Below are 26197 nucleotides of genomic sequence, written 5' to 3' on the forward strand. Positions count from 1 at the left end.
TATGAAGGTTCTACAGACGCTCTATTACGTCAAGAGTGACTTTTTTCCCTCACAAAATGGTCGCATTGGAAATCCAAATGTGATTGGCTGAGTCTGCTCTCACCTCTTCATTAGGTTGGTGGTTACTTTATTATGTAAGAGGTTACTTGGTGTACAACCTACGGGGACACATATAGGTTTAGTTCATGGAAATGATTTACGTAGAGAGGGAGGAACAGGATGTTTCAGAGAGAAAGTCTTTGATCAGCTCTTGAAGCTGTAGGAGATAAACCAGGTGATGGTAGGTGTTTAAAGTACTGATGCACCAAAATGAAAATCATTGGAAAGAAGCCAAAACCTGATACTGAAAGTTCTTTTTATAGTAGGAGAACTGAAGGCTGAAATGTTAGTACATGCGGTTACATGCTTCATTTTGATTTTCAGTAGACATTAAAACAGCATAACAAAGCTCAACACATTCTGTTAGTCTCAGAAATCCAACATCCTCAACGAAAAAGAATGACTGACCGTCCATGGCAATGAAGTCTGTTATTCGTTTAGTCCTACTTTGTTCTTTGACACTTTCAGTTGTGTGTTTTTTCCCCCCTTTCTTTTCTAAAGCCATGTTTATAGATGGTGTGCTAGCAGGGACTTTCATTTTCGCGTTTGTCTTTCTGCTGTAGTGTGTCCTGTATATTGAGCCAGTGTTGATACGTGTCATGAACTGGGATTACAAATGAAATGAAATATTTCCACCTGGTCAACATTTTCAGATTTATTTTCCAGGAGGATAGAAAACAAAACAAAGTTTTAACCTCCGTCTAATTTCCATTACTTTTAAAAGTCTGTGTAAAGTGTTGGATTTGACACTTTGTTGTAGGTCTACTCTGATCGTTTTTTATTTTCGATATAGTTGCGAAATGATTAACAACTATTCAATTCGATTCGATTTTATTCGTATAGCGCTTTTAACGATGGACGTTGTCTCAAAGCAGCTTTTACAGAAATATATAAACACAGGATACGGATTTTAAGTGTGTGAATTTATCCCTATTGAGCGAGCCGGTGGTGACGGTGGTGAGGAAAAACTCCCTAAGATGATATGAGGAAGAAACCTTGAGAGGAACCAGACTCAGAAGGGAACCCGTCCTCATCTGGGTAACACCGGAAAGAGTGAAAGTAAAAGAAAGTTCATGCTGGTTTTAACATGAAGTCTGTTTGTTGAACTAGTCCACTGTTCACTAAAGGAGACCTGAGTGTAAAACTGCAACCGTAGTCCCAGCAACCACAGCGAGAACGTCCATGTGGAATTGAGGTCCAAAACCATTTCCATGGGACTTCAAGCGGTACCATCCTTAGCAGTCTCCAGGCTGTAGCCTCAGGTTGATGAGAGCTCCATCCAGAGGTAGGTCCGAAGAGCAGAAAGGGTCAGGATCAACTAAAAATGTAAACGCTTTGATTGCAGTGAGTATTCACCCGTGTTGCTGTGAAACATCATTGCCGCCTTACGATACATACAGCGGCAAAGCAACCGGAGACCATTCAGTTTCAATGAGAGGTGGCGACTTCCAGCGACATGAGTGACAGCGACGGTTGGTGACTAGATGTGGGCGTGTCCAGCGATGCAACAAAGCTGAGAAAAGTTTAACTTTATGCAAATTTGGAGTGACTTGTTGCAGCGACTACCAGTGTTAGTGAAGACAGTAGAGCGCACGTGATCCATGATCCACCATGCTGCCTGCAAGTCCGAATTGTTTCGTGGACCCAGACATATATATATATATATATATATATATATATATACAGTGAGGGAAAAAAGTATTTGATCCCCTGCTGATTTTGTATGTTTACCCACTGACAAAGAAATGATCAGTCTATAACTTTAATGGTAGATTTATTTGAACAGTGAGAGACAGAATAACAACAAAAAAATCCAGAAAAACGCACATCAAAAATGTTATAAATTGATTTGCATTTTAATGAGGGAAATAAGTATTTGACCCCTCTGCAAAACATGACTTAGTACTTGGTTTAAAAACCCTTGTTGGCAATCACAGAGGTCAGACGTTTCTTGTAGTTGGCCACCAGGTTTGCACACATCTCAGGAGGGATTTTGTCCCACTCCTCTTTGCAGATCTTCTCCAAGTCATTAAGGTTTCGAGGCTGACGTTTGGCAACTCGAACCTTCAGCTCTCTCCACAGATTTTCTATGGGATTAAGGTCTGAAGACTGCCTAGGTCACTCCAGGACCTTAATGTGCTTCTTCTTGAGCCACTCCTTTGTTGCCTTGGCCATGTGTTTTGGGTCATTGTCATGCTGGAATACCCATCCACGACCCATTTTCAATGCCCTGTCTGAGGGAAGGAGGTTTTCACCCAAGATTTGACGGTACATGGCCCCGTCCATCGTCCCTTTGATGCGGTGAAGTTGTCCTGTCCCCTTAGCAGAAAAAAACCCCCAAAGCATAATGTTTCCACCTCCATGTTTGACGGTGGGGATGGTGTTCCAGGGGTCATAGGCAGCATTCCTCCTCCTCCAAACACGGCGAGTTGAGTTGATGCCAAAGAGCTCCATTTTGGTCTCATCTGACCACAACACTTTCACCCAGTTGTCCTCAGAATCATTCAGATGTTCATTGGCAAACTTCAGACGGGCATGTATATGTGTTTTCTTGAGCAGCGGACCTTGCGGGCGCTGCAGGATTTCAGTCCTTCATGGCGTAGTGTGTTACCAATTGTTTTCTTGGTGACTATGGTCCCAGCTGCCTTGAGATCATTGACAAGATCCTCCCGTGTAGTTCTGGGCTGATTCCTCACTGTTCTCATGATCAATGCAACTCCACGAGGTGAGATCTTGCATGGAGCCCCAGGCCGAGGAAGATTGACAGTTCTTTTGTGCTTCTTCCATTTGCGAATAATCGCACCAACTGTTGTCCCCTTCTCACCAAGCTGCTTTGCAATGGTCTTGTAGCCCATTCCAGACTTGTGTAGGTCTACAGTCTTGTCCCTGACATCCTTGGAGAGCTCTTTGGTCTTGGCCATGGTGGAGAGTTTGGAATCTGATTGATTGATTGCTTCTGTGGACAGGTGTCTTTTATACAGGTAACAAACTGATATTAAGAGCACTCCCTTTAAGAGTGTGCTCCTAATCTCAGCTCGTTACCTGTATAAAAGACACCTGGGAGCCAGAAATCTTTCTGATTGAGAGGGGGTCAAATACTTTTTTCCCTCATTAAAATGCAAATTAATTTATAAAATTTTTGACATGCGCTTTTCTGGATTTTTTTGTTGTTATTCTGTCTCTCACTGTTCAAATACAACTACCATTAAAATTATAGACTGATCATTTCTTTGTCAGTGGGCAAACGTACAAAATCAGCAGGGGATCAAATACTTTTTTCCCTCACTGTATATATATATATACAAACGCTCTCCCTCCAGAATGTTTTATTTAAGCGGCAAGAAAACTGGTTTGTTGTCGAAAGTGGAATGCTAGTTGCTCCACCCGCTGATAATTGGGCGGCTGTGGATCAGGTGGTAGAGCGGGTTGTCCACTAATCGTAGGGTTGGCGGTTCGATTGCCGGCCCACGTGACTCCACATGCCGACGTGTCCTTGGGCAAGACACTGAACCCTGAACAAGTTGCTCCCGATGGCAAGCTAGCACCTTGCATGGCAGCTCTGCTACCATGTGTGTGTGTGTGTGTGTGTGTGTGTGTGTGGATGGGTAAAATAGAACCAGTGTAAAGCGCTTTGTAGACCTGCTGAGGTTAAAAAAAAAAGCGCTATATAAGTGCTTTTAAATGACCATTTAAATGTTACTTTGGCAACCGGTAGTAGGAACGCCTGCTGGCGACTTCGCGGTACAGCGACTGGCGACTTGCGGCGATCAAATCACTGCAAGTGTGAACGTAGCTTCAGCGAGAGCTGACGACGGTAAGAGACGTCATTAATGTGACGTCCATTGCTACTGAACTGTCTTGCCAGTGAAAATGAGAAACCCTTCATACGGAGCCGAACATGAAGCTCGGCGAAACATCCAGGCAATTTTCCTTCTCCAATTTCCTCCTGAGGAGCGAGGGGGCGAGGAACCTATTGATTGCTTGCCCCTTGTGAAAGAGATTTCTAAGAGTAAATCTCTCCAAGAGGAAAAAGACAATTTCAATCCTATAGCAAGAAATGTAACTGATCTGTTCGCAAAAAAAAAAAAATCGAAATGATAATAAAAAAAAAATCCTGTAAAATGATTTACAATGCAATGCCATAAAATAAAATAACCCTCCATAAGACTATGAAGGTGCTATGCTAACATCACGCCCTGAAACTGCATTCAGTGCTCAGAAATCATTTCTCGACCTCTTTTTATTCTCTCTCGCTCTACCTCTTGTCATTGACGCTCAAAGCGAAGTCTATTTGCACTTCACACTCTCTCCTTCGCCTGAATCGCAGTTCGGTCGCCTGTCAGGACTTGAATAGTTTTCTTCAAAAGCTATATTCAGTGTGACAAGGCTTCTGTGAGAAGGAAAGCTCTCACTCTAGCCAGTTAACCCTTAGCATACAGCTTGAAGGCTCATGGCCAGCGGGAGGCCGCGAGTTTTCTCCGTGATCCGAGTTCAGGAGCGGTACAGCACTCGAGAGCACGAACAATCCTACGCCAGAGAGAGAGAGAGAGAGAGAGAGACAGACAGAAAGTGAGTAAAGCTTTGAAGTGCAGCATCCTCTCGGGAGAGAAAAGCCACGCTGCGCTCAGCATGCAGTCCTGCACCCGAGGCTCAGAGAGGAGGAAAGAGGCTGTGATGATATCAATGCACACAGATGGGGGAAGTGAAGAGATGAAACTCCACACTGAGCACGGGACTGAATCTGAGGCACACATACACAAAACCATGATTACAGGAGAAAGAGAAAGAGGCTTACTTTATACAACTGGGTCACTGCTAATGCCTCTCTCTCTCTCTCTCTCTCGCTCTCTCGCTCTCTCTCTCTTTCTCTTTCTATGCTCTGTGTCTCCATTTTATTCAGCTCTGTTCGGTTAGCTTTGGTAGTCCTCAATGCTAATGCAGCTTCTCTTCTCGTTTCTTCTTTCCTCTTCTCCTTTTATTCCGTTTTCTCTTCTCTCTTAACTACTCCTTTTTTTTCCCTTCCTGTCTCCATTCCATTTTTTCTTTCCTCTTGTCATTTCCCATCTCTTCTTTTCTTTATCTCCTTTCCTTCTTTATATCCTCCTCTTCTTTATATTTTTACTGTCTCGTCTTTCTCTATTCGCTCCTCTCCTCGTTCTTGTCTTTTCTCTATACTAACCATATTATTTCTCTTTTTTTTTTTCCCCCGCCGCCCCTATTCTCTCCCGTTCTTCACTCCTCTTCTTGTATTTATTTTCTTCTCATCTTGCCCTCCATTCTCATTCCAATTCTCTTTCTCAACTCGTTCATGTTGGCTTCTTCTCCTCTTCTCGACTTCACTTTATTTGCATCCTGTTTTCCTTTCATCCCTCCTCTCTTCCCTTCTCTCCTCCCGCTCCAGGCCCTGGTCCTCCGGCGGATCAGACGGTGGTGATTCGGAAGTTCAGATTCCTGTCTCAGAAGCTCTTTGTGTCCGTGTCGGTGTTTGCTGGACTGGGCATCTTACTGGGCATCGTGTGCCTCACGTTCAATATTTACAACAGCAACGTCAGGTGTGCTTTTCAGTGTCTTTTACGGATTCCCAAAACAAACAAACAAACAAACAAACAAAAAAGAACCCGTTTTAGAGTCAGAACGGTCCCTTTTCAGTAGAGCTCGGTCTGTAATAGCGGCCAGAAATAGTAGCAGAAGAGGGCATGCGAGTGAATGAAACTGAAAAAGATGGAGAGGACTTCAGCTGTTCCATCTGCGCTAGTTAATAGCCAGAATCACAGTCTCCTTCACATATGTATGCATTAGATAGTGATGCAGTGTGCACAGAAGCGTGCAGAGCCGAGTAAGTGTGGCTGATAGATTCAGAATATTAAGCGCATGATACGCATACTAAGTATGCAGCGTACTTGTGATAAGCACATTCAGACTACTTTGCGTGTATGTGTGTGTGTGTGTGTGTGTGTGTGTGTGTGTGAATTCTCCTCTTTCATTTCGACTAACTGACCTGAGATAACACCCAAATCCTAGATAAGTTTTGCAGGCCTATGTGTGTGTGTGTGTGTGTTTGAAAAAGAAGAGCATGTGTATGTGTGACGGCTCAAAAAAAAAAAAAAAAAAAAAAGACCTACAGTGATTTAAATCTTATTCCCATTCAGGCCCATGCCTGGCCAACTCATTTTAAATCAGTTTGTATCTGATACAACAATTCAGTGGCAGGTTGTTTATTTCCTCTAAAAAAAAATGCGACAGTATCAATGCAGAACCTCAGAGTAACACTCCTCCACCCCAAACTACCCATCCCCAGGTCCGGCTCTTATCTGTTTTGAGATATTCAAAACAAGTCGCATCCTGCGATGAGCTTTTTTTTTTTTTGCTAGCAACTCCGGGCTACCGGTGTGAGTTAGCATTATAGATGGTAAACGAAATATTTTTTTTAAAAAGCCATTACAATAAACTGTCAGTTTTGAATGAAATTCACTGGTAAGGCTGATATTAAAGGCAGTTTGATGTGGCGTCGGTTCATTTATTGATCGATGCTGATGCAGGGTTGAAATAAATCCAGTATATTTGTCAGCTGTTGGTGTTAGCTATTAGTGAGAGAAAAAAAAAACATTCTTCAATCTGATTGGTCAGAAGGTTCAACAGCGTTGTGTTAATACGTTTACGTAGAAATTTGTAGCGTATTTGGAAGGAGTCTCCAGTGTCAGCATTTAAAAAAGACCAGAGAGTCAGATGTAAATGACATGCTGGAATGTCATGGCAGCCACATGTCACCAATCACTCACACCTGTTTCCTGTTTCCTGTTGATTAGCACCACTAATGAAGTTCCAGTTTTTAGATCTAATCAGCGCCTTAGGTGGTGTATGGTGCACTGGTAAAGACCCTGGCTCACTACACATCGGGACGCTGATGACTCCATTTCTGGCGACATGACGACGTACTGGCGTTGTAAAAATGTCACCACTGGCATTTATCAAGAACGTACAGGACGTACGATATCTTTCTGACATTGCACATGATATAAATTTGTTAGCTTAATCACACGTGTTTCCGTCATGGTACTCCAAGCAGGATCGTAGGCTAGCTAGTGTTTGTTTTCTTTAAATCGTTGAAACACTTGAAAGTCATTAGACTCAAACCAACTGGATATAGAACGTCAAATTAAGTGAAAAATCGCTAACGTATGTAATTCGTTGAGAGCTACAGCAGCAAGATCAAGCTACTTAAATACATTTCTAGACAAAGATGGCTGAGAGTTTGTCCGCCATTTTTTTTGTTAAGCTGAGAGGCTTCAGAACACATGATGTCATTTCCAGTAAGGGTACATATTGAACATCGATGCTCCCTGGTTTTTGCGGTGCATTGTGGGATTGCAAACGTTCCAGTGTACTGGATAGAGACAGCCCTTAAAATGGCCGCCTTCTTGATCAGTGCTCTGAACTAGGGAGCTGATTGAAATGCACCCATTGTCAAGGTTATGTTGTTTGTTTTAGTTGTCGTTGAACAACTCGTCTGCGATGGATTGGCACCCTGTCCAGGGTGTACCCCGCCTTGTGCCCCATGCTTCCTGGGATAGGCTCCAGGTTCCCCCGCGACCCTGAAAAGGAGTAAGCGGTCGAAGATGGATGGATGGATGGATGGATGGATGGATAGACAACTCGTTGTTGATCGTTTGTCCATAACAGCACGTCCCCAAGTTGTTTGACCGGATCATTCTTGAACGAACAGACTTGTAGGCCGCTCGAAATGAATTTCCAAGTTCTTGGAGGATATCCTAGGCACTAATGCGATGGCTACCTCTGCCATGTCGTTACAAATTCCTGTTAGAACAGATTCTCTGCCAAATGAACTGATTTGTTTATTCATTTGTTTCTTGATCTTGTAATGCTTTTCCGAAAGAATCCAGCATCAGCTTTTGACGGAGACGTTAATGTGGCTCAAACTAAAAAAGAGTACTGACCGTTTTGAATCGTATTAGCAATTCAGAACTCTAGCTGGCTTTTTTTTCCAACTCTTAAAAAGCTACAGAAATCGATTCCGAGTTGAGTCGAGGACGATGTAATTGGGTAACATTGAGACAAATACAGCCTTGTATCGTGTTCAGACGACGGATTTGGACCAAAGTCGATGCAGGTCTCAGTTACGAGTGTCTTAAGCTTGAAGTTGAGTCAGTTTTTCTTCTGAGATATCAACTCAGCCAACCAAGCTGTACAGAGCCAAGCCTTGTTTTTGACCAAATACCCCCAAAGCACTGATTGGAAGCCATATTTAAATCAAGACCACTTCGCAGTGATCGCAAATGGATGTGGTAATTACAACTAGAACAATTAAGTCAGCCTCAGGATATTGGAAAATCTACTAATTGATGTTTATTAGCTTCTTCTTTTCATTTATGTGTGTTCTCAAATGAAGAAATCCTCATTCTCTTTCCTCTGAGTTAATTTGCTTAATTTAAAGTTTGCCTTTTCGTTAAGTCTGATTGGATGAAGTCGTCTGCTGAATGGAAAAATGCCAAATTAACATTCTGAGCTGTAGCTTTGGAATAAAAGCATCCAGATGCCGTAAAACGTTCTTCGTCATACAACTGTGTGAGGTATCAAGGCGCTTTAACTTTCCCCTATGAATTTTTCCAGATGCTCTTAGACATGACCTGCATAACCAATGAGGCGTCTCTGTCATGAAATAAAGCGCGTGCGGAAGACGGAGACCGTTTCATCGGTTGATGTGGCCGAGTATCTCTTGTGAATATTCCCGTATGTTCCAGGTACATTCAGAACTCGCAGCCGTACCTGAACAACATGACGGCTGTGGGCTGTATGATGGCTCTGGCTGCCGTGTTTCCTCTGGGGATCGATGGGCTTCACGTCCGTCGCTCTCAATTTCCTGTAGTGTGCCAGGTAAACCCAGAGGCATCATGGGAAAGGTTGAGATGTAGGACATGTGGAGGGGGGACGAAGTATTCCTTGCGTATTCCACGCGCTGAATATTGAAAAGATCATTTCTTTTCCAGTTTCGTTTGTGGCTGCTCGGGCTCGGCTTCAGTCTGGCCTACGGCAGCATGTTCACGAAGATCTGGTGGGTGCACACGGTTTTCACCAAGAAGGATGAGAAGAAAGACAAGCGAAAGGTAAATCTTCTGCAGATTTCCTACAGAGGTCGTTCCCAAAGAGCTACGCTGTAAAAGCTCTACTCCTGACTCCATTCTAATCACAACAAAGATCATAATGCTTCCTGTGAAAAATCGTGAAATGATGATTATATTACATAATTATATGATAATAAGTCTTTTCTCCTCTCTCTCTCTCTCTCTCTCTCTCTCTCTCTCTCTCTCTCTCACCCTGATGTCTTTTCTATTCCTCTTAACTAAAATAGGTCTCCCTCACTTTCTCACTCTATCACTTTAGACCTCATCTCTCTGGCTGACCTCAGAGAAACGGGTCTCCAGACGCCCTTGAACACTCCTAAATGAACCATTTATCGTACGGCCCAAACCCGACCAACCTTTTGCACCGCTCTGGCTGAAACGATTCTCTCCATCATGTCGCGAGACGCACGTCAACACACCCATTTTCCCGGTAGAAAATACGTGTCCGCCATCACGTAGAATTCTTGGGTGGCGGAAGAAGCGGATCGAGCGAGAGAGAGAGAGAGAGAGAGAGAGAGAGAGAGTAGAGATAAGCTGAGTCGGAAAAGCAGAGGCTTTTTTTTTTTTTTTTTTTTCTCTCCCCGAGATAAGAAACCATTAGTGAATATTTATGAGCATCTGCCTGGTTTTGGGGATTAGAATATGGAGAGTTGTCACAAATGCAGCTCGTGCTCTACTTAATGATGATGATGATGATGATGAGCCACGCCGCACAATGCAACTTGACGGAAATGTAATTTCGCATTCGCTCCGTTCGTGGATCCGCATCAGGGATGTAAAATGCAAATATTTGAAGGGGGTGAAATTTGTTTCCTGTCAAGAGAGATTAAAGGAATACTCCTTGAGAGTTGCAGCCTAATCTCTACCTACCTCAATTATACAGTATGTTTTGATTATCACCGACACGTATTCTGTCCCGCTTCCCCTGTACTGAGCACAGCAAAGAATGAAAAATGTATTTACTCGATACCTCAGGGGTGTCGCAGAACATTTTATTTAGCTCTGTTTGTGTTGGCTGCCGCATGCTGCTAGCAGTGATCTCCTCGTGCTGAGATTTCCGACCTTTAAACGTTATCGTGTCTCAGTGAAGTGCTAACCGAAGTGCTCTGACATGCAGCAGGTTCTCTGTGCGTCCGCAGATTCCTTTGTGTATGCCCAGTTCACTGCAATTCGCCGGCCATGCGCGCTGATCGTGCGGAGGCCAGCCGCCGTCGCGCCCGCGAGCAAAGATACTGTTTAAACGCCGTGCAAAGTTTTATCAGGTTACCTGTACTGTAGGAAACCGCCGTAGTTCTTCCTCTGGATATTCTCGCAGGGCGCAGTTCACAGTCTGCTTTGCTTTGATTGGTCGGAAGGTGTTTTTATTCTTCTTTGCTTTACGCAAGCATTAATCGTGAAATACGTCCAGGTCGAAGACGTTTCATGTCGTCTCGTCGTTATCGTGACAACGTACGGTAGGCTTATGTCACGTGGGTTCACGTGTCACATGACTCACTGATCGAGTGCAATATTATTATTATTACATTACTGTCAGCAATAGCTGTGTGTGTGTATATATATATATATATATATATATATATATATATATATATATTTCACTTAATACTGGTACAATGTTTATACATTGCACTATTTGTGAAAATAAATAAATAAATCTGTATGGGTCATCTCCCCACTGCTGCTACACTTATCTATTATATCTCATATATTTCGTATTTATGTGACTTGTTTGATTTTATGTGATTCTGTGTACCTTATGGTAATTATATTGTCCGTATTTACTGTTGTCTTACATGTTGCATGTTGCACAGTAGTTTCCTGAAGGAAACTGCTTCGTTGCCATGCGACGTGCTAAAAATGGCAATAAAGCTGACGTTGACTTTGACTTTGACGTACGGTATAGGATGTTGGTATCAGACCAGTTATTTACAATGAGTTACACAGTTTCAATACCGATACCCGATACCGGTGTCTACATCAGTGTATCCTTCGTCAGAAATCAACAACTGGCCTTAGTCTCTGAAACAGATTTTCTGCTCTTTCCTCAGGAACGGGAACTGTAGTATACTTGCAGTATTACTTGAAGCAAGTATTTGACACATGCATTTCATAGAGGTGCAATTATGCACAAGATGGCTCATCATCACTGTAAAAATGGCATCCTAACAGGAAGTAAACACCCCGCATGGCGTTTGAATTGCCTGACTGCTTTAATCTCATGCGTCTCTGCAGCCAGCCACGGATCAGTTGTCTGTTGTCTTGTAAAGCGAGAGCTACAGTGTCAACCGACTGCCGTCTCCTGCGAGAGCTCAAAACAGTGACGATAACGCGTTTCTGCATTGATCATGCTCCAGTCGCAAACACGGCTACCCAGAACATAAAACGCGAGCCGGAGTCGTTGACGCTGTAAAAGAGTAATGCTCTCAATTGAAGCCTGACACTCGTATAAGATCTACACTCCGTTCTGGGCTGAATTGGCTTTGCGGTAATGGCCGACTTGTTTTCTCCTCAAGTTCTTTGTGCACACACTGGTTATGGGGTCGTAAATCCTTTCCTGTCCACTCGAGTGGTTTCTGCCGATGAGAAAAGGTGACTTGATGGTCTTTGTGTATCCCAGCAGCATCTGGAGCCATGGAAGCTCTACGCTACGGTCGGTGTGCTTCTGGTTATTGACGTCCTGTCCCTCATGATCTGGCAGATCGTGGATCCGCTGCACATCACAGAGGAGGTACGGCGGGTTGTTGCGGGAATTAGATTGGGTGGTGGCTGGAGCTTTTGGTGTTTCAGATGAGGACGCTCTGAAGGCTGTGAATTCAAATCACAGGTCTGCCAGAGAGCCACCTCACTTGGATAAAAGTATCAGGTAGATTATTCAAATTGCAATGAAATGGAAATTCCTTTCCTTCTTTCTCTGTCTGTCGGTGCTCGATTGCACGCTTTGAGCAGAAGTTCACGAGAGAGGCGCCTAAAGAAGACTTAGACGTGTTGATTGAGCCACTGCTGGAGCACTGCAGCTCCGAGAAGATGAATACATGGCTGGGTAAGGACACACGCACGAGTAGATTAGGGATGCTACCAAATTCATACGCATTATTCATAAATGGATACAAATACAGATACAGATAGGAGGTGCGCAGTATTTTTTGCCAGAAGGCATCTGGTTCAGACTAGAGCCGTGCAATGGGATGCAAGAAAAAAAATTCATGTGAGTGGGAGTCTGTCTGACTTTCATGCGAGTGAGCGGTCAGATATGAAGCTTGCATTTATAGCGTTCATTCATTCCTCCTTAGTAACTGCCTGGTCAGGGTCGTAGGGCTTTAAATTTGGCTACCAGTTTGTTTTTATTTTCGGAAAATAGAACCAATGTATTATGTTAGAAAGTGGGAAAATGCACGCACTATCCCACGCACATCTTTATTTTGAAGGAAAAAAAACAACAACCTTCCAGTGTAGGCCACGCCTACTTTCGGTTTAAATCTGAATACCGATACAGATATGAATATTTGGCGCACTGAACAGATCCAGATCCAGATATCTGGATACAGACACTGTTTTACATCCCTAAATCATCCGTGTATATCGTATGACAGGAATTTTAATGCTGTAACTCTCACTGCGAATTCTGCTTGATTTTATTTATTACATTTTTTCCCCTCTGCAGGTTTTGTAATATTTCACACTAATAAAACAAATGAATCACATCCTCGATAAAAACAGATCAAACCAGTCTGCGTTCCCTGGTCACGGAGCGATTAAAATGCATGTGTGAAGCACGTTTGCGGCAGTGACCTTGAGAACAGACGTCTAAATTACCGTGAAAATGACTATGGGAATATATCTCCAGCTCTACTGTTGAATTATTATTCATTAATGCGTTTGATACGGTCGTATAGGAACACATGCTTAAACCAAGATTTTTGATTTATTTTCCTTTATTTGATGTACTGTATGGATAAAATGCAGCACTTTTCGTACCTCTATTATAAAACACCACGTATTTGTTTTGTCTGTATGACCTTGTTGTGTCCTCGCTGTTGCAGGGGTGGTTTATGGCTACAAGGGCTTATTGTTGCTGCTTGGCATCTTCCTCGCCTACGAGACCAAATCTATCTCTACAGAGAAGATAAATGACCACCGAGCCGTGGGAATGGCCATCTATAATGTCTCCGTGAGTCCCTCAGCTTGTCTGTCTCGCCGTCTGTTTCTATCATTTTGGAAATTTCACTCTGCCTCTCAATCTACCCAGCTGAGAAAGAGGATCTGGTTAAGATGTTAAGGCTCTATATATACAATCCCCTCCGAAAATATTAGAACGGCAAGGCCGATTCATTTGTTCTGTGCTATACACCGAAGACAGATCAAAAGACGGATTTCAGACGAGAGTGTCGATTTTCAGCTTTCATTCCCTGGTATTTACGTTTAGATGTGTTTAAACAACATACGACATAGAACCTTTTTGTATCAGACCACGTGAAAAGGCAAGAAAAGTACATTATGGAAACAGAAGTCTTGAAGTAAATTAGATAAATAAATAAATAACACGTAATATTTGGTCTTCTTTGAACAATGGGCTGTGATTCCTTCACCCCTGCCCTGTGGAGGTTGTTGGTGATGTGAATGACTGTTATTTTGGGGTTTTTCTTTAGGTCATCAGCTGTTGTTGTTTTCCTTCGCCAACCCATTACGTGTCTGTCGCTCAGTACACCAGTGGTTTCTTTCTTTTACAGGACATTCCAAATTGCTATATTGGCTATACCCAGTGTTATTGCAATGCCTCGGATTGATTTTCCCTTCTTTTCTCAGCTTCAGAATGGCTCGCTTTTCTCCCATAGACAGCTCTCTGATCTTCATGTTGGTTTATCCTTTTGAACAACAAATGCAGTCTTCACAGGTGAAGCTGGAGGCGAAAACCAAGAGTAGACAGTCAGGGCTATTCATTGTTTGAGCAATCAATCCAACAGGACACACCTGGGTAACAAGAAACACCTGTCAGTCACCTGTTCCAATATTTACGCTCGCCTACAAATCGGGTGGTCTGATACAAAATGTGTCACGTTCTATGTCGTTTAACACGTCTACATATAAATAAACCAGGAAACAAAAGCTGAAATTCTGAACTCTCTTCTCATATTCACCAAAATGTGTTCGGTCTACGGCAAAAACAAATGAATTGGCCTCGCTTTCGCAAAAGTTCTGGAGGGGACTTTATCTGAGTCGCTCTATCATAAAGTAAAAGCACTTAAGTCTGTTTTGAAGTATCCGTACTCCTTTCACCTAATACTTTTGACTTTTTCTACTCACTACATTTTCAAACACTACATATGTAATCATATATTTATTCAATTTATGAGGTAATTTTTGCATCAGACAACTTCAAGGAGTCTAAATTCCTAATATATATATATATATATATAACACAAATTTAATGAATGTGACAGCTGTACACTATCTGCTTCTACGTGCACGTTGTGTTTGTTAGCATTCAGCTAGTTTGTATGATCTTATTTGCTATCATGCTAGCTAACGTGAGCGACTAGCAATAAAACTGTTTTTAGTTCGCCTTAGCTTAAGTAGTCACACATTCCTTGCTCAATCCTATATTTGTATAAGTCCTGAGGTTACTTTTTGATCTGAATAGACCTAATACATCACTGTGATTCATTTGCTGCTGCATACACATTGTGTATATATTAATATTCAGCTAGTTTGTATTGTCAGAGTGATTATCATGCTAGCCAGCATTTGTAAGATTAGCAATAAGACTGCTGTTGGTTAGCTTTAGCTGTGTTCCTTGGTTCCTCTTCTTTTGTGAATCTTTCTTGTACTTTTACTTTCGTAATTCATGAGTTATAGAGTATGAAAGCGTCTCTGCTGTAAACAAAGTAGTGCTTTAGAAGCTGCGCTGCAACGTTTAGCAGAGGATTTACTAAGATGAGTAAGTAGCTTCACTCACTTCAGTAGAAAAAAAAAAAAAAATTGATGGTAATTTTACCACCTCTGGTAATACGACTAATATTTTCAGCACCAGTCTGCTGCTACTTAATTGGGTGAAAAAACACACTGGAGGCTTTTCTGAAAGGAACTTTTTTTGGCTTTTGAAAATGTTTTCCTTTGATTTAAAGAAAAAAAAAAAAGAATAAAAATTGCTGGCGGCAGCACTGCTTAAAATTAGCCACGTCTCAGAAGATGGTGCTGGTTGTTGAGTAAAAATGCCTGGAGTGAGCATGGCCTAAGGTAATATCTTCACCCTCTTAAATACAGGGTAAAGGTCTGTAGTTTCAGGCTAAACATTAAAGCGAGTCGAATTTCACTAAGTGATAAAAATGCGAAACAATATATGACTTTCACTCCCTCAGTTCAGATGAGAATTTATCTTTTCATCAGCATACGTGAAGTCTCGTATTAACGTTCCTTTAACTCGTATACGCCTAGCACTGTGAGGATTTATACACGTCAGATCTCATCAGATTTTCCCTGATGAATACTGAATAGTTTTTTTCTTTTCACCTCATGCAGGATCATTGTTAATTCCACCAATAAAATGTCCAAAAACTTCCAATGGGCATTTAGTATGAAGGATCGTTCCGGTAAATTCTCAATTAGTGTACGATACATAAGGAATAAAACATACAATGTTATAGGATAACAATAAACGACATGGTGTTGCGATGCGTCCCGTTGAAACAGGAGTTAATGTTAACACCCTGAAGTTGACTAGTTTCCTATAATACCATGCCCCCATGGTATTTTATTCCTTTTACACCACAGCAGTTTACCAACAGCGACAATTTCCTTTTAATCAAAAAACCTTTTTATCTGTTCAGTTACATTGTTGGGGAATTAGATGAAAGTCAGTTTCCGTTATAACTTGCGTTACAGAAAATATTCCCTCAACAGCCTCTCTGTTTCTCGCTCTTGAAGTTAATAATGCCAACAACAAGGAAAGAAAAAAAACCCCACAGCTTGTCATGTCACTGAGAAACAGAAAATGCTGACACTGGAGATTCAAAAATACTAAATAAACATCTCCTCATGGAAAACTTCACTTCATCAGTAATGATATGTTTTAATCATTGAGCAAATTCAGCATGTACATCATTGAACATTGCTCGGTTAAATGCAGTTTCTGAATATTTGAGTGCTTCTGTAAATGGTGACGCATTTAACGGATCAGCTCCGTCGTGTCGGAACGGCAGAAGACACCCGTGAATAAAAGCAGCGGTTGCATGTAAATACGTGACTGAAATAAACTTGTATGTGACAGGAAGTAGATGTTTTTATATATATATATAAGCTTCTGAATTCATTCCATATAAACCTGTATGTTTGTTTGTATAAAGGTCACAGTGATGAGTAAACGACTGTCACCAGTGGTCAAACTGTTAAAATAAATTTTTAAAAGAAATGGTGGGTTGGAGCAGCGTTGCTCAGAACTACCTGCGCAGTGGAAAAACCCATCTGAACCTGATCGTTAGCTAGTAATGTAAGACCAGGATTTATGTGAGACTGGATAGTGTTAGGTTATCTTACGTGCTTTTCTTTTCTTTTCTTTGTTTTTTTTTTTACCTTTTTAAAGGAAGATGTTTTATAGCTGGATCCTGTTTGGAATGTTTGTTGAAACGGCAGTGCAGTGCAGGTTAATAATGCAATGCACTGTAATGCATTACTAGTGAAGAGCTTGCATCTCTACCTGGGTCTACTCTCTCTCTCTCTCTCTCTCTCTCTCTCTCTCTCTCTCTCTCTCTCTCTATATATATATATATATATATATATATATATATATATATATATACATACATACATAAATGTACCACTGCAAATTGACAATTGACAAAACAGTTATTCTTGTATTAAAAAAAATCAAAATTTATACACACACACACACAAATATATATATATATATATATATATATATATATATATATATATATATAAATGTATATATTTATAAATTAATATATATACACAAATGTATATATTTATAAATTTACATTTAATTATATATAAAATATACATATATAAATAAATATAAAAAATGTGTGTATATATACACAAATGTATGTATTTATATATTTACATTTAATTACATATAAAATATACATATATAAATAAATATATAAAAATGTGTGTGTGCGTGTATATATACATATATATATATATATATATATATATATATATATATATATATGTATATGTATATATAAAATGTATACATTTCCCTCAAAGTGTTTTATTCTTCTTTACCACTGCAATTTGCCAATAATAATTATTCTTGTATTGAAAAAAAAAAACAACACATCATACTTTATCAATTTATATTTACATTTAATGTTGCTGAACATTTATGAACTAAGTGAATTCCTGTTGTACTTTATAGCAGTCATTCCTTCATAGGACTCTCTTTTTCTCTGTCTTACATTAACAAGACAAAAAGAATGTAGCTTGTAAACCTAGAGTTTCCCGATGTTGGAAAACTTGAAGATACAAACTTTACCTTTGACTGTTAAAACACTGGCAATGGAGGCTCCTTCCAAAAATGTTCAATAATCATTTCCTCACCGAAAAAATATTAGATGCATTTTAAAAATATGTTTATGTGGAACTTCTGTGTAAGTTGTTACTATAGTAGTTCACCTTGTAGCCAAACCAGCTCAGCGCTACCGTTATAAGAAATTAATCATGCCTTGTGACTGATAAGAAATGAGGGTTCAACGAACTGTGGTGTAATTTTATAGAATCTTTATTTGAGATATTTGAGAGGTGGTTATGAAGGATTCAGGGTTGCCAGATTAGACCATCCGCAGTTTAAAACCGTTCAAATCACCTCAAACATAAGCAACTGCATCTAAAGTAATTATTTGCTTCGATGTATATTATACACACACACACACACACACACACACAGACACACAACCAATCAAAAGTTTATACACACTCATTATTTATTTTCCACATTTTATAATAATAAAGTCATCATAACTCTGGAGTAACACAAATGGAGCTATGGGAATTATATTGTGATAAAAAAAAAAAATCCAAAATAAATCAGAATAATTTAGTATTTTAGCATCGTCAAAGTAGACGATCTTTTAACCTAGAATATTCCAGAAATGTATTCTTGGCGTTTTCCCGAGCGATTTCTTGAGGAATTTCCCTGAGATGATTTTTAAACAGTATTAAAGGAGTTCACACCGACGCCGGACTCTTATCCGCTGCTTTTCGGAATATTTCACTCCGAGTCGTCCGTTTAAATGAATATATATTTGTAAATAAAATGTTTTCTAATGAAAGAAATGAATACGTCGGCACGATTATATTTTTGTCTACGACACCGATTTCACACATTTAATTTAGTGTGTGTATGTTTGTGTGTGTGTATATATATATATATATATATATATATATATATATATATATATATATATATATATATATATGCTCAGTGTTTTATTCCTTTTATACCACTACAGTTTGCCAATAATAATTATTTTTGTATAAAAAAAATCTAAGTTTATATATAAATATAATCAGTTCCAAAGATAAATCATCATACCCAGACATTAGTTTTGGTTTTTCTATGCTAAATCACTTTTACTCTGTGCGCCAGTCGAGTTCTTAATATAAAAGTCTGTACTGTGTTTGTTATGAGCCCTGGAGTCCAACTCATCTGTGTAAAATCTAGTAATGAGTCCTACAAGATGTCAAATACTCTTTGAAGAGTTATCATAGCCTTGTGACACATTTTGATCTTACATTTTCACAGACATTTTCTGTTTCGAGCGGATACCATTACTCAACTATAGACACAGACAATCTATGAACAGTTTGGGTTTGTGTACTTTTCTGAAATCTATAACTTCAAAGAGCACAGACTGCTGAGCAGCTAACACCATGCTGAGTCAAAATCACTGCTGTGAGCAGGATGCAATGCTCTGGCTTTATCAATCATTCCAGCTCATAAGTGCCTTCTGACTGACTCTCCTTCTCTCGCTCTATCCCCGCTGTCATCTTCTGCCTCGTCTCCGCAGGTTTGTCCGCTATACAGGGAGCCAGATTTGAGCCTATATTAGACCTATTTCAGCAGGAAACAGATAACTGAAGGAAAACACAACCTTTATACGCATTACACATATATTTATGTTTAAATACTTATGATGTGTTTAGTGGCACAAAGAGCAAGTGATTCTTTTGTCACTCACCATTTTCCAGCGACATGTAAATGAATAAAAACATTAACGAGAAATCCAATGCGGCTACGGTACTGTGAAAAAGTATTTGCCCCCATCTTGATTTCTTCTGTTTTTGTGTATATCTCATGCTAAATAGTTTTAGATGTTCAAACGAAATACAACATGAAACAAAGGCAACTTTGGTGGTAGGTGTTGGATAACTTTTTTTGCTTCAATAAAAAAAAAAAAATTGAAATTGAAATAAAAACTGTGTTAATTCACGTGGCTTTTTTTTTGTTTTATGTTGTATTTCGTTTGAAGATCTAAAATGATTCAGTATGAGATGTACACAAAAAAAACAGAAGAAAGCAGGATGGGGGTAAATACTTTTTCACAGCACTGTGTATAACGAAGTTGAAACTTGGCTAACTTGGCGTAGCCATCTACAACCCCAGTTCCAAAAAAGTTGGGACGCTGTGTAATATGTAAATGAATGTAAATAAAAACAGAATGCGATGATTTGCAAGTCTCATAAAGCCGTATGCTCTTCATAATAGAACACAGAAAACATATCAAATGTTTAAACTGAGGAAATGTAGCATTTTTAGAAAGAAATAAGGTCATTTTGAATTTATCAAAAAAGTTGGGACGGGAGGGACAAAAGGCTGGAAAAGTAAGAGTTACTAAAAAGAAACAGCTGGAGGAACTTTTTGCAACTAATTAGGTTAATTGGCAGCAGGTCAGTAATATGACTGGGTATAAAAACAGTATCTTAGAGAGGCGGAGTCTCTCAGAAGTAAAGATGGGATGGAATCTGGATGGAAGCATGTGTTGCTCTAAAACCTGTTTATACCTCTCAGCATTGATGCTGCCTTTCCAGATGTGCAAGCTGCCCATTCCATATGTACTAATGAACCACCATACCATCAGAGATACTGAGCGCTGATAAAAAGCCGGATGGTCCTTCTCCTCTTTAGTCCTCTTTAGTTTAGAGGACGCGGCGTCCTCATGTTACTGACCTGCTGCCAATTAACCTCCAGCTGTTTCTTTTTAGCAATGCTTACTTTTCCAGCCTTTTTTGAGACGTGTTGCGGCCATGAAATTCAAAATGACCTTGTTTTTTCCCCTTAAAACGGTACATTTCCTCAGTTGAAACATTTGATATGTTTTCTATGTTCTACTGTGAAGAACATACGGGTTTATGAGACCTGCAAACCATCGCATTCTGTTTTTTATTGACAATTATTTACATTTTACACAGCGTCCCAACTTTTTCGGAACTGGGGCTGTACAAACTGACAAGGATGCTGGCATTGAAAGTGGTATTAGCATGAAAGTTTAATGACTGGAATTTGACCTGTTTGAGCAGAGGGTACAGATAAGGAGGTCAGAGAGCTGGACGGACTAAAAGACTGACGTGCCGCTGCATCGCTCTCTTTGGGTTGAGATGAAGAAAGGGCTCGTTCCCAACGCACCTCTACGAGCAGGTCGTCCAACAGAAAATAGACCGAAACGTCGTTGAAAGAAGCTTAAACTTTATAAACTTAAAAATCACCGCGCAATAAATCTTGGCTTACATGTTAATTATAAAGATTAATATTGAAGCCGTTGCGGGTGGATGTTTCCTTTAATGAAAGATTAATTACGGTAGGGACACATAAATAACACAGAAAGTAACATTCTTGAAATACGCCTGGCTTCGTGTCGAGGATGTATATTTATTTGTTTCTTTATGGATGAAGATTTACCTCAGAGTGGCTGATGGATCATGACCTGCGCAGTAAAGCGTAATGATTTAGTGATGTTGTCCAGCACCTTGTGTCCTGTCCAAATAACTAATGATCCACACCAAAAAATATCACCTCCTGTTAATGTCAGCGGTTTTTTTTTCCCTGCCAGTTTGGATGAAATGTTTGTTTGTTTGGAGAGATGACTGACCATGGGTCAATATTTATCGATTCACCTTGCTCTCTCCCCTCTTTTTTTCCCTCGCTTGTCCTTTCTTTCAGGTTTTGTGCATGATTACAGCTCCTGTCACCATGATCCTGTCCTCCAAGCAGGACGCTTCTTTCGCGTTCGCCTCTCTCGCCATCGTGTTCTCCGTCTACATCACTCTAGTCGTGCTCTTCGTCCCCAAGGTAAAACACAGGCTCGTCCACACGAATAAGGCGCTATAGTATAGATATCGTATTGAAGTGGTCACCGACCCTCTGTGATCTTCCTTCCTGAGGACTTTCGCTTCAACCGTAATCGTGCCCACCTGACCATCTAATCGTTGCCTTAAGTTCTTGTTCGTGATCGACTAAATCATGTGCGTTACATTTTGGTTGGAGATGAAACCTACAGGAAGATAGATCTCAAGGAAGAGGGATGTATATCTGTATGCATATCTGTATTTATTTTTGTGTGGATGGCGCTGTAGATGCGAAGGTTAATCACACGTGGCGAGTGGCAGTCCGATCAGCAGGAGACCATGAAGACCGGCTCGTCCACTAACAACAACGACGAAGAAAAATCCCGCCAGCTGGAGCGAGAGAACAAAGAGCTGCAGAAGATCATCCAAGAGGTCAACTATCAGGCGACAATCTTTCATTTTAACCAAGTTTCTCGGCTGACGATGGTGGCATTTTGCTCTTAAATGAGTAACAGATTGTTTTGTTTATTTTTCGTTTTTTTTTTTAGCATAGAATTAACAAATGTACAATATGCATGCATGGACATTCTTATGATTTAAATCAATGTGTAATATTTTAATTAATCATTTACTTTCGAGACTTACAGGCTAATCTATTTAGTAAAGTAAGGGAAATTTATAACAACCCGTTCTGAATATTTGAATCATCACAAACTCCATTCAGAAGACACCACTTGGCTCAGGAATACTCCCTGGGTGTGTATAGAGTTCCACAAGTCGATATTAGAAAAATAAAATATATTAAAAAAAGAAATCTGTTTGCGATTTTTCAACAAGTCGACAAGGCTTGAGGGACGTGTGCGATGATCCGCTAAACTGGTAGCTCTAAGCTTCCAGTAGTTTTTAATAAAACGAGTCTCAAACTAGAAGAAGAAAACTTCTTCTTCTAGAAAAAAAAAGGACTTGTGGGTGAAATATTGTTTCCTCAATAAAAATCCCATTGAACCAGGGACTCTAGAGCTCTCTTTACAATCTGTAGCAATCTAGTCATATCATGTATTTCATAACGTCGTCTCTCAACGATGGCAATATAGACCAAACGGATAAAAAGAAAGCCCCAGAAGTCCTTCGCATGCCTTGAGCTCTTTCCGATGGTGGGTGGGTATGTACCTGGTGGAGGTAGCCATTTGAAGACCATTTCACCTTCTGACACTCAGATGATATCAAAATGATATCAGTTGTATACATATGGATTTTTAAAATGATTGAGCCAAGCGCGTGGTGTAATGTGGTAAGAGGCTGGATGCAAGTGTGGGATCTATTAATTAGGACGAATCCAAAGACCACAGTCTGAGTCCATAGCGTCGATAGTGGTCAAAACAGACAGACAAGGTAGTACAAGACAACTCGATGATCAGAAATCTAAGAAATCCAAAAAAAAAAAAAAAAAACCCCAGGGTCTAGCTAGTAAAACATCTCAATCTTCCGTACTAGAAATCATGGATTAGACACAACAAGGCTTCCCGAAGTTAAGTGGGAAGAAAGCGGGTATAAAGACACAAGTGAAACAAGGGTCCGGTGCACATAATCAGAACAAAAACAAGAGACCAATTATAAGGATTGAGACAGGACCCAGATATGGTTGCAATGGGAACTTTGACGCGAATAGAAAGGGCGCTATCGTGGCATACGGCGGTTCAGTGGTTATGACAGTGTGAAGTCTCTGGGCCACTGCTCAAACGGCCATGAGTTCAAATCCCAGTACCGCAGCTGTTGGGTTCTTGAGCAAGAATTTTAATCTGCTCTAGGGGTGCCATATCATGGATAATCCTGTGCGCCAACCCCAACTATGACCAAGCTAGGACATGTGAAGGATAAATGTTTTATTATGGGCAGCACGGTGGTGGAGCAGGTAGAGTTGTGGCCTTACAGCTCCGTAATCCCGTGTACAATCTTGAGCTCAGGTGCCTGTGCAGAGTCTTGTATGCTTTCGCCATGTCTATACGGGTTTCCTCTGCGTTCTCCAGTTTCATCCTACCTCCCAAATAACATGCTGGTAGATGCACTGGCTACGCTAAATTACCACTAGGTGCGAATGTGTGTGCATGTTGCCCTGCGATGGACTAGCATGCCATCCCATCCCTCATGCCCAGGATCCAATATCAACCCTGATCAGGATAAATCGGTTACTGAAGATGAACGAATGAATATCCATGTTGAATATTTGTCTCCATTTTTTTTTTTTTGCTTTTTCTAACAGAAAGAAGAGCGCGTGTCCGAACTGAGGAACCAGCTCTCGGAGCGGCAAGCCTTGCGCTCCCGAAGACGTCCGTCGTCCACCAACCTGAATCACAGCATCCCTTCTCTTCCTGTCACTCACACTGACCCCAAATCTCTCCTACCTCCACCAGGATACCCTCTTCCCATCTCGGACAATCATTCTCTTCCTCCGACCTTCTCCAACTCTACCAGCGTTTACCAGCCAGACGGCAAGATCAGCCGCAACAACTGCCACGCCAGCCGCCTGCAGCTCCTCTACAAGTGAGGCAACAAAAGCTCAAGGAACGTGGCGGGAAGAAGACCTGAACTAAAAGGGGGAAGGGGCACAACTTTGTTCATCATCTACCTGTTTCCTTGTCTTATACCTTGGTGTTCGTTCCCTCATTCTGAAACATCTAGTCGGAGAAACATGCAGCTAGACCTCATCACATCATGTCGAAGTTGCTCTCATTGGAGCTGCATTTGCAGTGGTATGGGACTTTTCCTTCTCTGAGAAAGGCTAACTCTGGGTGACTTGCAAAAGATGTGTAGCCTTCCTCGGAAAAGATTCAGAGAGTGGATCATAAATCCCTAATATGAGGTATCTGGTATCTTAAATGGTTTCCATCTCCATAGCTGAGCTATCTGATCACTTAGCATGTCTCGGCATGTTTTAATAGAGCTGGAAAGTGCTTTTCTTTTATGTAGGAAATGAAAGAGGTGGGTCTGAATCGGTGTTGCATCTTCCTGAACAATAATTATTATAGTCTCACCCATTACCCCCCCAGCCCCCCGCCCCCAATCTTAAACCTTAAGGCTTTTTTCCCCACCGGACGTAGTACAAGGGAACTCCGTCAATTTCGCAAGCGTGTTCGTTCACCGTGACATCATTGCTCATTCCCTGGGGCGTGCAGCTAGAAGTGTTGCATAATTAACCCGTGAAAAGCATTTACCAGCTCTTTGTTGCGTTCTTTCACACAACGGGTGTTTCTTTTGCTTCTGGCTATTTTCGAGTTGAGCAGGAGATGGCAGAGCTGTTCTGATCTGAGCTTTCGGGTGGATCCATCGCTTTAAGGAGTAATGGTCAAACATAATAAGCTTTTACAGCCTTTGTCGGTGGAGTGTGTTTAATGACCTTGCTGGTCTTCAGCGGGTGAGCAAGGCGTTGTTAGGATTGTTGCGTTTTATGCTCTCATTATACGCACCTTGAAGTTGTCAAGCACAGTGTTACGAAGCACCATTGCACACCCTGACCCTGGAACTGGGCTCTGTTTAAGAGAAATTAAAAACCCGAAGGTATTTTCACATCCCGAGCATGTTTTGTTTTCTTTCAAGGCCTGATCTGAACAGATGCTCAGAAATGACGTGCATCGGTCGCTCGGCCTCCCACAGTTTAGTGCAGTAAATGTTGCAGCGTTTGCAGATATTGCATTGTTGCGTGTTCAAAAGCCTATCGTTGCAGACTGCAAGTGTGTGATTTGATTGATAGGTTTTTTTTTAGCTCAACTTGTATCCGACCCACAGATTTAGATTTAATCTACGAGCCGCTGTAATCCAGTTAGCTTCTTAACGACACTTGCATAGAAGCGTATTCCTGTCATGCAGTCCAGCGACGTTTTAAAGTTTATATATAATATACACGCCCCCCCCCCCCCCGAAAGCCCTTATAGTTCAGTGAAGAGAGGGGATTGCTGTAGAATGCATCACATGAGTCACAAAACAACACCCCCCCACACACACACTTCTTTCTGTCACGTCTTACAGTTTCCTCTCAGCACAAATCCTAGACTTGTGGTTTCATACTGGCTTTTGATGAAAAAACCCAGGGTGGAGGTACTTTTTCTGAGCAAGCTCTTACCTGTTCTGTTCTGTCTCCTTGCATTGTGCAGTCTTTCTAAGTATGTGCGAGGTGGGGGTGTCATTCTTAGTGTTTGAAATACCAGCTTGGATCCACGGCCTGTGTGACTTTTAACTTGACTCACGGCCTTTGATTCGCCACAGAATCGGTTCCTGAAAGGATTCTGTGCAAGACGCAGCACGGTGTTATTTATCTGTTTACATGAAAATGCTTGTGACAAAGGCACATAAACAGGAAATTTGATTTTTATACTTGATTATCTCACACTCATTCTTAGATGGCAGCATTTCTGGCATCTTCAAACCGATCGACAAGAAACTCCAGCTATAATCGTCCAGACGTTGCACATGCGAAGTGTGTACCTGTTAACTGTATTCTCTTGCACATACGGTATAAAGTGTGTACGGTAAATCGTATTCCCATGTGGTATTGAAAGTATATTTATATTCACCATTATAGACTTCAGATGTTCACATTCTGTCAGATGCAACAGAATTGGTGTCTATGGATAAATAAAGAGAATTGTTTTTCTACTATA

General features: G+C 40.9%; 1 protein-coding gene across 2 annotated transcripts in view; it reads left to right on the forward strand.

Moving 5' to 3' along the window:
- LOC128615338 (gamma-aminobutyric acid type B receptor subunit 1-like) overlaps positions 1-26197 on the forward strand; it is a 60240-nt gene extending 34043 nt beyond the window's left edge. The window contains exons 10-18 of one of the 2 annotated variants that reach the window (XM_053637327.1): positions 5501-5651; positions 8859-8991; positions 9105-9221; positions 11857-11967; positions 12186-12279; positions 13280-13407; positions 21418-21546; positions 21831-21974; positions 23803-26197. In XM_053637327.1, coding sequence (XP_053493302.1) covers positions 5501-5651; positions 8859-8991; positions 9105-9221; positions 11857-11967; positions 12186-12279; positions 13280-13407; positions 21418-21546; positions 21831-21974; positions 23803-24087 — 1292 coding nt within the window. In that variant the 3' untranslated portion in view covers positions 24088-26197. The remainder of the gene's footprint in view (positions 1-5500; positions 5652-8858; positions 8992-9104; positions 9222-11856; positions 11968-12185; positions 12280-13279; positions 13408-21417; positions 21547-21830; positions 21975-23802) is intronic. The other variant, XM_053637328.1, reaches the window with a different exon arrangement.

This window comes from Ictalurus furcatus, chromosome 12 (genome assembly GCF_023375685.1).
Source record: "Ictalurus furcatus strain D&B chromosome 12, Billie_1.0, whole genome shotgun sequence".
Taxonomy (NCBI): Eukaryota; Metazoa; Chordata; class Actinopteri; order Siluriformes; family Ictaluridae; genus Ictalurus; species Ictalurus furcatus.